This window comes from Egretta garzetta, unplaced genomic scaffold (genome assembly GCF_000687185.1).
Source record: "Egretta garzetta isolate BGI_Z169 unplaced genomic scaffold, ASM68718v1 scaffold5, whole genome shotgun sequence".
Lineage (NCBI taxonomy): Eukaryota > Metazoa > Chordata > Aves > Pelecaniformes > Ardeidae > Egretta > Egretta garzetta.
In genome coordinates, this window is record NW_009259707.1 from 672,051 (window position 1) to 684,598 (window position 12,548).

The 12,548-nt window shown below is 43.2% G+C and overlaps 1 protein-coding gene across 1 annotated transcript; it reads left to right on the plus strand.

Moving 5' to 3' along the window:
- Window positions 1-91: 91 nt before the first annotated feature.
- Window positions 92-10,638, plus strand: CHAMP1 (chromosome alignment maintaining phosphoprotein 1). Its single transcript, XM_009638917.2, has 2 exons — window positions 92-118; window positions 7,095-10,638. The coding sequence occupies exon 2, from the start codon at window positions 7,156-7,158 to the stop codon at window positions 9,922-9,924; it is 2,769 nt and encodes a 922-aa protein (XP_009637212.1). The 5' UTR covers window positions 92-118; window positions 7,095-7,155; the 3' UTR covers window positions 9,925-10,638.
- Window positions 10,639-12,548: the final 1,910 nt, after the last annotated feature.

A 12,548-nucleotide genomic window follows, 5' to 3' on the forward strand; every position in this document is an offset into this window, starting at 1 on the left:
TGCAGAAACAAAGTTTCTGGGGCCATTTGTGGAAGCCATCTAGAGCTGTGAATCTGGAGTTAGAAAACCCTATCAGAAGTACATGGAACAGATTTTTCCTACCCCAAATCTGTCATAGGTACGTTGACATTACTCTGCAGGTTTGACAGTTGTTAGATCTTGTATTAAGAACTGCTGTTGGTGTGTAGACTTGTAGCTCTCTTAGCAAAAAGGTGGAAATCTTGCAGAAGAGCTGCAGCCCTGTCCCCTTCGTGTTCCTTAAGTCGTCTGCATGCGCATCAGTTATTGTCACTTTGCAACTTCCCTCTGACTTGAACCTTTCCTGGAAACGTGGGACCGCATAATACAGCGGTTTCCTGCCTGGATCTGGTGTCTCACGTGTTCTCGCAGCATAACTCACCGTTTCAGTGGCTGGTCAGGTCAGGGTGTTTGTGCCTTTTTTAGGTGCGTGATTTTAAAGACGTGGATCAGCCATCGTCGCTGATGGAACTTTGGCTGGTAGCCGGGAGTTTGGTTGTGGGGACGCGGGTCAGGTTCCTGTGGATGCTGCTGGATTCCCAGGAGGGCAGTGCTGCCTGTCTTGATCACGGTGCATTGGAACTGACCCCCTTGCCTGCCGTTTGTGTCGTGAAATGCCTGCTCTACCGTGCTATGGGGGTGCTTGTGTGCGGCTCCCTCCGGGAGCTAAACTTCGCTTTCTTTTGTCCGTCACCACGCAGGGACGTAGCTTCAAGAGAAGCATCGTGTGGCCACCAGACTGCCATTTACATTTTGGCACCGCAAGAACGTGTCGTTTTTCCTTTTGCTTAAACGCAGCAGTAGTCTGGATCTGCTCCTGCTAGTGGAGGCAGTGATGCAGCTGTATCCAGCTTTCTTGTGCTGGGAACAAACTTTGCCGCTGGCCCTCTTCACTGACAGAGGAAATGGCTGAACTAAGAGTTCACCTGCCAGAAACTTGCAAGGCTGATGAAAATGAACAGCCATCCTTCCTGTGCAGCGACTGCGCTTATCAGAGTAGGCTTGTGATGTGTGGTGCTCCGTAAGGGTTGGAGGATTATCGTGGGAAAGTGAGCGTTCACAGAAGTTAGCGGTGACTTTGTCCTTTGCTTGATGAACGTAATGATAGATAGAATGGTGTCTTGAGGTTGAGTAGAAGGTCATTGGACACCTCTGCTTCCTGCTGTTGTGTTGCCTGTCAATGTAAGGTTGTATGGATGGCAGCACCATTTTAAAGTCTTAGTTCACCTTGTATGTAGGGAATCCAATGTGGATGTAGGGAATCGCAGACAACAGAGGACTTTCTTCTTGAGGGCTTTCCCAACTGTGCTGGCATTGGTGCCATGACGTGATGTGTGTTGCATGTCCTCATTATCTGATTGTGTCTTACCAGGGTCAATTCTTTATCAAGAGGAAGAGAGGTAAAGATCCTTCTGCCAGTGAGAATCAGGACAGTCTGATTTCAAAGAATGATATGACAGACTACTTGTTGCTGTGTTCTCAAATTCTACATGTCATATTAAAAGCAACCTGTAATTTTCTGTGCTCACAGGCAGTCTAGATCTTCAGCTTTGAGCCCTTCATTGCTTCCCTCTGGCACTGCCTCATGACAGTCACAGCTTATCCTCTCTAGAAGAAAAATGCAGGGGTATATTAAATGTCGCAACACTTAATGTAGAATGTGTTTTTTAAAAATAACCTGAAATGATTAGTAGACGTGTAGCTATGAAATAGGAATGGTGTTAAGAAGTGGAGACACCTTGTTAGCTGCCAGTGTTGTGCCATCCCCTGGGTGGATTCTTTCTTATACACAGTATGGCCTGCACATTTCTTTTCTGCTACTGGGAGGTTTTTGAGAGGCTGTAGGAAGCATGGCTTAATCTTTAGTAGGATCCTCATGGATGATGGGATGCCGAATCAAGGAACTGGCTCTGAAGTGGTGGGGTCTGCATTAGCTTAGGCCACTCCTATTGCTCCGTCTTAACACGAGCTCAACAGAGATTGATGACGCTGTTTGATTGCACTCTGTGGTTGCCCTGCAATATTCATAGCCAACTTCAGAATTTGCAGTTATCGCATTGCCTCTGACTTCTTGGGTGCTTTTTCTTTCCACCAAATCAAGACTTTGGCGTCTCAGATGCTGAGAGCCAAGCAAGAAAAGTGTAGTGCCGGTTGTTCTTTTCTCAGGTAGATGTGGGTCCTCATGACCGATCCTTTTCCCCTGCTGTTTTTATGTTCTTCCTGAGGTGGAGGAGATTATGGCCAGAACTGCAGCACAGGGGACAGGAACTGGTGGAAGGATCTTCAGCATCTCTGCAGAGAGAGGAGAGAGCCGGTGGTAGGAACGTTTGCATGTAGGTTCTAGACATGTGTGAAAGAAGGGGGGTGGGGAGAGGTGGCTGGTGGAGCAGCAGTTAGAGACTGGTGGTCCTGCTGCTGAGATCTCTGGGTCTCTTCAAGCAGCTTTTAACCTGAGTGATGGATGTTGATCAGTGTCGCTTTGGGTCAGCAAAAAGCTTTAGTCAAGCTAAGAGCTGAGTTGGTGCTGACGCTATTTCTGTGCTTGGTATCTGTGGATGTAGTGAGCTTGTAGACAGAAGCACCTACCCGTTCAGGTAGATTTCAGCGGAAGTCTTCATGTCTCAGAAAGACTCTGAATAAGTCTTGGCTGCCTTAAGCTAAAGTTTAGTATTGCAAACTCCAGAGTTGTTGTGGAATTGTAGTATTTTGTCTTGAAATGGAGACAGGATGTGGACACAAGACAAGTTAAATGCTGAGCTTCAGGCTTCTGCTTCAAGTGTAATGTGTTCTCAGGGTAGATAATTAGTTCTGTTTGGCTGTAGCTGTGTGTGTTTTCTCCGTGTTGCGGCCATGAAAAGTGAGAAAAGTAGGAGGCGATGCAGAAAGAGCGATTAAGGAATCTGGTGCGCTTTGTAGTCTTAACGTGGCACCCAGCACAGCCTCAGCTGTAGCCACTGTGGCATGGTGCATCCTCTAACTGTGGGTTTTAGTAGGGGTGGTGCTGAAGTGCCCTTTTTACAGAACAGGTGGGGCCTGACAGTGTCTTCAGCACAACAAGGTGACCTGGGGCCTGCACAGCAGTTACCTGTACTTGGATGGGCAGCAGCTTGTTTGTCTCTTCTACGAGTCTTCGGCAGGCTTGAGAGATACTGTAGTGGCCATCTCCCTCCTGCTGCCTTTTGTGGGGGACCCGTCTGTCATGACAACTTGATCGTCATCCTGAAATTCATACTTGCCCTCAAAGGCCTTCAGACAACCAGAGCCATGTTTGGTTTTAGTATTTGGTCAAGTTCTCTGCAGTGCCCATGGGGCAGCCTGCCAGTTTGATTGCACCAGTTGCTTTCCTTACTCTTTTTACAGGTTTGAGTTGGAGCAGCACAGAGCTAGGTCCCTTTGATGTCTGTAACAAAGCATTTACGCAGAGGGAGCATGGCCCATCTTTTTTAGTGTTGGCAAAAAGATGTCGCTGAGCACAGATAACATCACTGTTCATGCAGGCCCAAAGCCACGGGCACCTGGTTACTGAGCATATGGTTTCTCACCTGGCTGGCTCTGCTGGCGTGGGACTGTTTAGAAAACAGGGACACGCTGTTCCTCAAACTTCCACGCAATTAGGCAAGGCAGGATCCAGTGCAAAACAAGTTCTGATGCAGGAGTTGACAGCAAAGAGAAATGTGAAGCAGAGAGTTATCTGTGTGACAAACCTGAGTATAGAGGAGGGCAGTAATCAGAGCTATGTAGAAACAGTGGCATTTGAGCTCAAAGTGAGAAGGGACCGGGAGGGATGGACAGGAAAATCTTACGGACTAGCTATTCAGGTCTGTACTAAGTGAACCAGCAATGTTTTGGAGTTTACTCCTTTAGAAGCGTTTCAGCGAATTGAGATTGACAATATGAGTAAATAGTGGCTCAGCCCTGTTCAAGTTTGTTACTGGTCTCACAGTCCCTATTCTAAAACTAGATTTACTGTTCCATGGCGTCATGGCCTAAGGTGCTGCAATACCAAAGAGTCATCTTGCTCAAGAGTTTTGTGCCTCAATTAAATAGAGATTTCAGCAGAAGAGGCAGTTTCTTCAGTGACTGCCAGCTCCAGTGTGCTGAAGTTATAAAATTAAAAACAGTGAGTGACGGCAGCATGAGAGAAAGTACCACTGACTCTTTCATGTTATTTCTTATGCCAAAGGCTTGAATGTCAACCTTTAAATGTCTGGAGATGAAAATGAGGAAGTGCCTGCAACTTCCCCAGTTCCAGAATATCCTCCTGGTCAAAAAAGCTTAGCAGCAACTTGGACAATTTGTGGAAGGGAGCCAGGGACCTTTTCTCATTGTTGCATTTGGAAAGAAAATGGAAATTTCCATTGTAAAGTAAGATAGGACTGAATAAAAGGAGAGGATGGGAGGTGGGGTGAAGTGTAGTTGAGAGGAGTGAATAAATAACAGAAAACTCCAGAAAAGGCAACAGTTAGGTGATGTGTAAAGAGGAGGGAAATTGTGAAGAGGGTAGAAGAGATTGTCTGGTAAACTTTGTCGTAAGCTGTGATAAATTCAGTTTGGAAAAACCTTTTTTGGTATTCTAGAGAAAAGAAAATGGTCAGTTCAGGATTGCCACCAATTTTAGAAGTGACAAATTCCCTTTCCATTCTGAAAATGTGATTAGTGCAGTATGTTCTTATTGTCCTAACGATGTTGTGCTGTGATCTGGTTTAAAAAAAAATAATCTTTTTCTTTAGCTCGTATGATAAATTCAGAATTTCTGGCTTTCAAATTGAAATCTTCCTTTCCTCTCATTGTCCCAAATCCCCCAAACAAAAAATAAACCCTAATTCCCAAAGACTTCTAGCTCTTTTGGAGTGTTGAGATGTGGCTTGCTTTGGGGATTTTCAATTGACAAGTTGTTGGCTATTGCAGAGATACAGACCACTGAGCACTACTGTTGTATTTGTGTTTTGTTTTGATCTTTTACAGGAATATAAAGTTTGTTGTAAGCTGTTGGGAAGTGTTTTGTGGTCAACACCGAATGCGGTGCGGACTATATTTTGGGGTGATTTTTGTATGGCTGCTAATAGCACTGGGAAACTGCGATTTATCCCCAAAGGGACCTTCCACTTCAATATCTGTAGAGCAGCACAATTACTTCTCATGCGTAGGTAGCCTGTGGTCGTATGCTATTCATTTGTCTCATAGATGTAAAGCAGGATTCCTATTCAAGCTCTGTCCGTGGTCCCACCATGCTTCCTGATTGGAAATCTACCTATTCCTGTGACTTAATGTGAAGTACATATGCATAGTGCCTGCAAAAAAAGTTGTTCTGTGAGCAGCTGAGCTAGTAAACCTTTATTTCTCAGGGATTTGTGCCCTCTGCTCCTCAGCTAATCCCTCTTTCCTGTTTTGTTTTTTTGTTTGTTTGTTTGTTTTTTTTCCTGTATCCATGTCATCCTTTAGCAGCACTGCTAATTTACTTTTATCCTGTCCCTGCCCCAAATCCAAAGCAGCTCACCACTGTAGTATTTTTAATTCCTTTTCTTTTTCTCTAATTACAAGCTGCGTCAGACACCACTTGTTCTGCAGGTGTTAAGACTACTTGCATACTGACCGTTTATGTGCTGATTACAGGCTAAACAGAGCCAGTACCTGTTAGGTGAAATATTCGGCCTTAGCCTCAGTGGAGGCGTTTCCTTCTCTACTGAATTCCTGATTTTCATGAAACCTGTAGAAATTTAAAATGAGACTGGATTGCTTTGTCCAATGTGATTGGCATTGACTGTAGAGCAATGTGTTTGTGTGAGCCTCATTTCCATAAGAAACCAGGGTAAAAATGCTTTAGGAATAAATTAAGAGAACTTGCTTTGGATGCGTATTTTTAGGTTAGTTGTTAGTGTAATACGTATTTAGACAGGAAAATTAATGTTGAAATGACACAAAAACTGTGTGTTTTGAAACAGTATGTCGTCCAAGACCCCCAAAATTAGGTTGATAGCTTACCATGATAATCATGTAACATCTGTTTAATTTGAACCTACATGAAAAAGGCCTGTGCATTTCACATAAATGTCCAAATATTCCGTTTCACCATAGAGATACCTCCCACATTTAAGTGAAAATGACTTACAGAATATGGTTAGAATTGGTTTTCTGCTTATTGTAGTAGCAGATCTGGGTAAATTCTGTTGGAAATAGTGGAATCTAGCCAAATAATTAAAAAATATTTGCATTTCAGATGCTGCATTTCTGTGTTGTGGTTCTTTTTGTCATTGTTTGTTTTTTAAGGTCTTAACAAAAACAGTAATTTTGAGACATTTCCATCTTTGGGGTGAGGCAAACAATGGTTTGAATACAGAGGGCTCTCAACTGCACCGACTGGAAAGAAAGTCACTGCTGGTTTTTTTAAGTAGTATTTTTGTTGTTATTAGGGCAGCAGATGAAATAATAGAATGGAAAAAATTCTTTTCATAATGGATAAAATCCTTATGATCAGCAGCTTTTGTTTTTCTTGCAATTAGTGAAAGAAAACCAGCATTTAACAGACGAAAACAGAGCCTAGGCTTTAGGCTGCTGTTTTCTTGATATTTTTTTTTTTTGTCTTTGTCAAAAACAGCTAATTTCTTCTGAAATTTTATGATGAAGATGCAGTTTTGAAATGGCTTTATCTCAGTGGCACTATTTCAAAGTACTTTTTGTTTTCAGTTTACATGAGTAATGTAAATAAGAACACTTCAAATCTGGGAAGAAAAGACAACTGATAAAGCAAGTCACATTTATGAAATGAAACATAAACTTAGCTCTTCATCACCTGGGTTCTTTTTTTATCATTTGCTTGCAGATTTTTTTACATAGATAGGAAGGCCTATTGTTAAATGTAAGCTTTGCTGTTCAGGTTCTACTGATGTAAAATGAATTGCAGAAGTTGGAGAGAACTATGTTTGGATTTCTTTATGAAGTAGTTAGTATCTATGCAGAAGATACGCTTTGTAAAATGGAGAGGGGGAAAAAAGCGCATGCTGTTATTTAGGAATGACAAAGAGTTGAAATTAACATTGACAGCTAACTATACAGATTTTTTTTTTCCTTTATTGCAGGAACTGAAGCTTGCTCTTCAAAAGGTGCAGTGCTGTGAAAAGTCTTACTAATCATAGAAAAATGGACATGTTGCAGATACTGCGTAAAACCACAGAGCACTTAGAGTGTGATCACTGCAGCTTCAGAGGAACAGACTATGAAAACATACAAATTCATATGGGTACCATACACCCAGAGTATTGTGATGAAATGGATGCTGCTGGTCTGGGTAAACTTATATTTTATCAGAAAAGTGCAAAACTGTTTCACTGCCACAAATGTTTCTTTACCAGCAAGATGTATTGCAACGTATATTATCACATCACAGCACAACATGCAGCACCTGAGAAGTGGAACGAGGAGCGGAAAGGACAGGTAGAAGGAGATTCAGATTCCTCCAAAAAAAGTGTCACATTGGAGCCACAGAAACCTTCCCTTTCCCCCGAGTCGCGCAAACCTGCCCTTTCTCCTGAACTCTCCAAATCTGAACGTGTTTCTCCCAAGCTTCAGAAATCGTCAGCATCCCCAGAGCCCCAGAAGTCAGCTCAGGCAACTTCTTCAGAGCCGGAGAAGTCAGCCGAGGCCCCTTCCCCAGATCCAGAAAAGTCAGCCAAGGCCACATCTCCAGATCCAGAGAAGCTAGCCTCAGCTGTATCCCCAGGCTCAGAAAAGCCGTCCCCTGCTGTGTCCCCTGACCCACAGAAGCCGTCCCCTGCTGTGTCCCCTGACTCACAGAAACCATCTCCTGCTGTGTCCCCCGCCCCCCAGAAGCCAGCCCCGGCTGTGTCTCCAGAGCCCCGTCGCCATTCTCCCGCTGTGTCTCCGGAGCCCCGCAGATACTCCCCAGCTGTGTCGCCAGAGCCAAAGAAACCTACTCCAGCGGTATCCCCCGAACCGCGAAGGTATGCCCCAGCTGGGTCTCCTGAGCCCCGGAGGCATCCTTCTCAGATGCGTAGGCCCGCTTCTGCTTCTTCTCCTGAAACCCGGAGGCCTGCTCCTGCAGTTTCGCCAGAGTCCTGGAGGCCTGGGCCGACCGTTTCCCCTGAGCCCTGGAGATCGACACCTCATGAGGTGCAGAAGTCTTCCACGGTTTCTTCCTGGGCTCCAAAGCCTGCCATGTCGGTGTCCGTAGAATCCCGGAGGTCTGGCCCTGAGTCCCGAAGGCCTGGCCCCGTTGTGTCGCCAGAGCCTAGGAGGCTTGTTTCTGACTCGTGGAAATCTACGTCCTTTTCTGAATCCCAGAAGTCTACTCTTATTTCTTCTGAGCCGTGGAAACCCATCTCATCTGTTTACCCTGAAGGCTGGAAACCTGTTCTGTCCCCTGACACATGGAAGCATTCTTCCCCTGTTTCTCCTGAGCTTCGAAAGTCTAGTCACACTGTTTCCTCTGACTCTTGGAAGCCTTCTTTCTTTCCTGAGGTCCGTAAGCCTGGTGCTTCGGTATCTCCTGAATCTTGGAAGCTCTCCGAGTCCCGGAAATCTATGTTTTTTTCTGAAACTCAGAAATCTGCCTCTGCTGCTTCCTCTGAGGTTCAGAAACGGGCTCATTTCCCTGAACCTCGGAAAAGAGCTCTGTTCCCAGAGTCTCGTAAATCTAATCCTACTGTTTCTACTGATGTCCAGAAACGTGGTATCTTTTCTGAGCCCCAGAATCAGGTGTCTACTTCTGCTGTTTCTACTGAAGGCCAAAAACATGCCCTGTGTTCTGAAGCCCAGAAATCGGCTCTTGTTTCTTCTGAAGTCCAGAAGCACGCCCTATTTTCTGAAGCCCAGAAACTTGCTCCCATTTCCTCGGAAGTTCAGGAGCCTACTTCCTTTCCAGAGTCCCAGAAATCTGCTTCTCCTGAAATTCAGAAACATGGCTTCTTTACGGAGTCCCAGAAACCTACTCCCTCTGTTTCTCCCGAGACCCCCAAGCAAGCTCTTTTTACTGACTCCCAGAAATCTGCTGTTTCCCCCGATGTTCAAAAGCATGCTGTATTTTCTGAGATGCAGAAACCTGCTGCTGCTTTATCTTCTGATGTCCAGAGACATCCTGAAACTACTGTATCTTCTGAACTCCAGAAGAACATCCTGTTTTCCGAGCCTCACAAGCCTGGTCCAGGTTTTTCCTCTGAGCCCCAGACACCGAGCGAGTCTGGTGAGAGTGACTTTCTTTCTCACAGTTTAGATGATCAGAAACCACTGGATGATTTATTCTCACAGGATGAACAATCAATATTAGCCAAAGAATCACCAGAAGACGTGTTGTATTTGTGCCCAAAAAAGAAGCCCAAGAAGGAGAGCCAGGAGAACTCTGATTCTGAACTAAATAGCAGCGAGTGTGGAAAAACAGAGATGGACTCGATGGAGATAAAGGAGCAAGAATCCAACAGTGACCAAGAGCAATACGATATGGAGTCATCTGATTATGGCAAAGAGAGCAAAATAGATGCAACTACTCCCATGCAGCCACAGTGTGTGCTGCAGTTTACTGAAGAGAAAGAGGCTTTCATCTCTGAGGAAGAAATAGCAAAATACATGAAGCGTGGCAAGGGAAAGTATTATTGCAAGATCTGTTGCTGTCGTGCAATGAAAAAAGGTGCCGTCTTGCACCATTTAGTTAACAAGCATAATGTTCAAAGCCCATACAAATGCAAAATATGTGGCAAAGCTTTCCTCTTGGAGTCTCTTCTTAAAAACCACGTTGCTGCTCATGGTCAAAGTTTGTTGAAGTGTCCACGTTGTAATTTTGAATCAAATTTCCCCCGAGGCTTTAAGAAACATTTAACCCATTGCCAAAGCCGTCATAGTGATGATACACCTAAAAAACACTTGGACAGCCTTGAACCACTCGACGAACAAATTTAACCTGTTTTTTTCCCTTGTGCTAGAAAAGCTGAATCTACAGAAGTGTTCAAAAGTGTTGCTGTATGTTAACTGAGTAGCTTAGCTGATCTGACAAGTCAGAAGATGCATGGTTTATTGTACTATGTTTAACTTGTCTTATAGCTGTATTACTGAAATGATTTCCTTTTGAGAGTCATTTTAAATACGTGTTCATGTCTTTGTATTACCCATCAGTAGAGTCATATTTTATTTTTCAGATGTACTATGTTTTTGAAACCAAAATGGATACAAATTAGTTTTGTAAAGATTTGTAAAACGTACAGGCAATTAAGGACTGGAGTGGCAAGCAAACCATATATTCCTGTGAAGACCGAACTTGTTTTTCCACATTTGTTAAATGTCGTATTTTTCAAGATGTTTTTATCAAATTCTCAAAATTAAAATTCTCACCAAATTCAATGTGAATGAGCCAGGCATGAGAAACTACCAATTCTTTTTGGAATAATTCTGCCCTGAGGTTGCAATTGAGTGCGTAGTCATTCGTTGAAATTTATTGCACTCAATTCTCTGATTTACTTGTCTCAGATTTAGAAGCATCAAGGTACTTATTTTGTGATTCTGTATTTTGGCCATGTTTTAAGCATGTACTAATATACATTAAATTGATGGATTAACATCGGACTATGTATAGCTCAACACTTTCTCTTGATGATTCAGATGTTTGTAATGTCAGAAACCCCCTAAATTTCTTGTATTTGGTGAAATGTTATGCTTTAATCTTTTAACAATAAAAAGAAACCCAACCTGGCATTGGCTATTTTCCTTTTTTTTTTTTTTTTTTTTTTTTAAGTATCTTTGGCAACAGGAGATGCAAAATTATCCTGGAGTTCTGCTCTGAATACTTCAACTTTTCAGTCGTCCGTCTATGAAAGCAAGGTTAGTCTAAATTTCCAGTCTGCTTCAGAAAACACATCAGATGTAAATGAGGGAAAACATGGAAAACGGGAATTTGTGCACTGTTGTTTAGCATGCTTGCTTTTGTGCCATTTGCATGTTAACTGTTCAAAAACCATAAGGACTTTATAATTCAGCTGGAGTATAGGTTTTGAGTGGAGGTAGCTGAAGGAAAGTTTCATTCTCCTCAAGCTAAATTATGCCTAGGCTTAGGCTGTTGTAAATGCTGGCTTAGAATATGAGGGTGATAGTGTTAAATAAATAATGATAAAAAAAATCTCAAGGTGTAAGCTCCTACAGAAGAGCTTCAGATTGATTTGATTGAAGCCTGTGTCTGGCATCTTCTGTGTTTCAAGAGGATTTCTGGAAGGAAGGGACCAAGCATTTAACGCTCTACACCGAGGTGACTTCTCAGTGCTGCCTATTAAGAGCAAGCTTTCTTGCAGGGTCCTCTCACACAGGACCAACCCCGCTCTATGCCCCTAAGTCAAGTGCCCTTCTTCTATGGGGTCCAGACTAGAACTCTCAGGGTAATTTTTTTTCCCTAGGGGCGACTAGGTAAATCTGAAAGAGAGCACTTGACTATCATTAAGGCTCTGCTAGTGTAGCCTTACTTCGTAGAAAAGCTGCTTTTCTCCTCTGCTACCATTTCATCACTCTTGGCAAGGCTGTTTGGTTAAAAAGATGCCTTACGCTATTTGAATAAAAAGAAGAAATCAAGGAAGGATTTGTTTGAATTGGAAGTGGTGTCACCTTTGTAGTTCGATGTCTCACTGCTGACAGATACTTGTTTCTCACTGCTGTGTACCCGTTAACTTCTTCGTTTTCTGGGAAGCCATCATCAAGGCTTGATGCTGTTTCTCTGCATATTTTTTTTTGCTGGCTACTCAATTCTTCAGTCTTGATTTACGCTTGTCAAAGTGTACTTTATAACTCTTGGAGATGAACTTTGCAAGTCCCCTTGACATTAGGGCATTGAATCTCTTTAAATCCAGATACAGTGGGCACTTTCCAGTTTCTCTTAGTACAGAATTTTGTAAAAGCCTTGTGGAAGTTGAAGGACATTTATGGTATGTATTTTTTTTGTCCGGAGTAAGTATTCTTCCACCGTTCCCTTACAGAGTACTAGTTCAAGAGCCTTAAGATGCATAGGAGGACCTGCTGGAATCTGAACTGATTCAACAAATTTCTCTAAGGAACCATAGGACACCAACAGACAGCTCAGGTTGGGGATTTATTGTTTCCCTTTTGGATGACCCATTACAGATGCTGAGGGGAAGGATGAATGCTCTTGAGTACAAACAGCAATTGTTCTTTCTTGACATAACAAAGAAATGCAAACAAAGCACTTCCGAGATTTACCAGTGAAAGAATTTGCTTGAAATACGCCTAACGGTATAATTTAGTTCTTGGATACTCTGTGAAATAACTTCAGTTGGAATTGTTACTAATTCTGTTTCACCTGTTAAGAGTACGAAGCAAATACAGAGCTCTGCAGTTTCCAGAAACTGCGCTGTGCATTGGGTCACTGGGGCATTTTATCAAAGCCCTCCGTGTGCCGTGTGGCTGTCTTACTCATTCCTGTTCTTTAGCCCAGGGACCCTTTGGGGTCAGTACTGCGTAGTTCCAACTTCAGGTTTCCTTTGGAGGTGGTTTGGTTGGGAAACAACATGTTCGGCTCCGGAGACGGT

Bases quoted from the DNA above. Each gene is read 5' to 3' on its own strand.
- CHAMP1 (XM_009638917.2), top strand. From the start codon at position 7,156: ATGGACATGTTGCAGATACTGCGTAAAACCACAGAGCACTTAGAGTGT.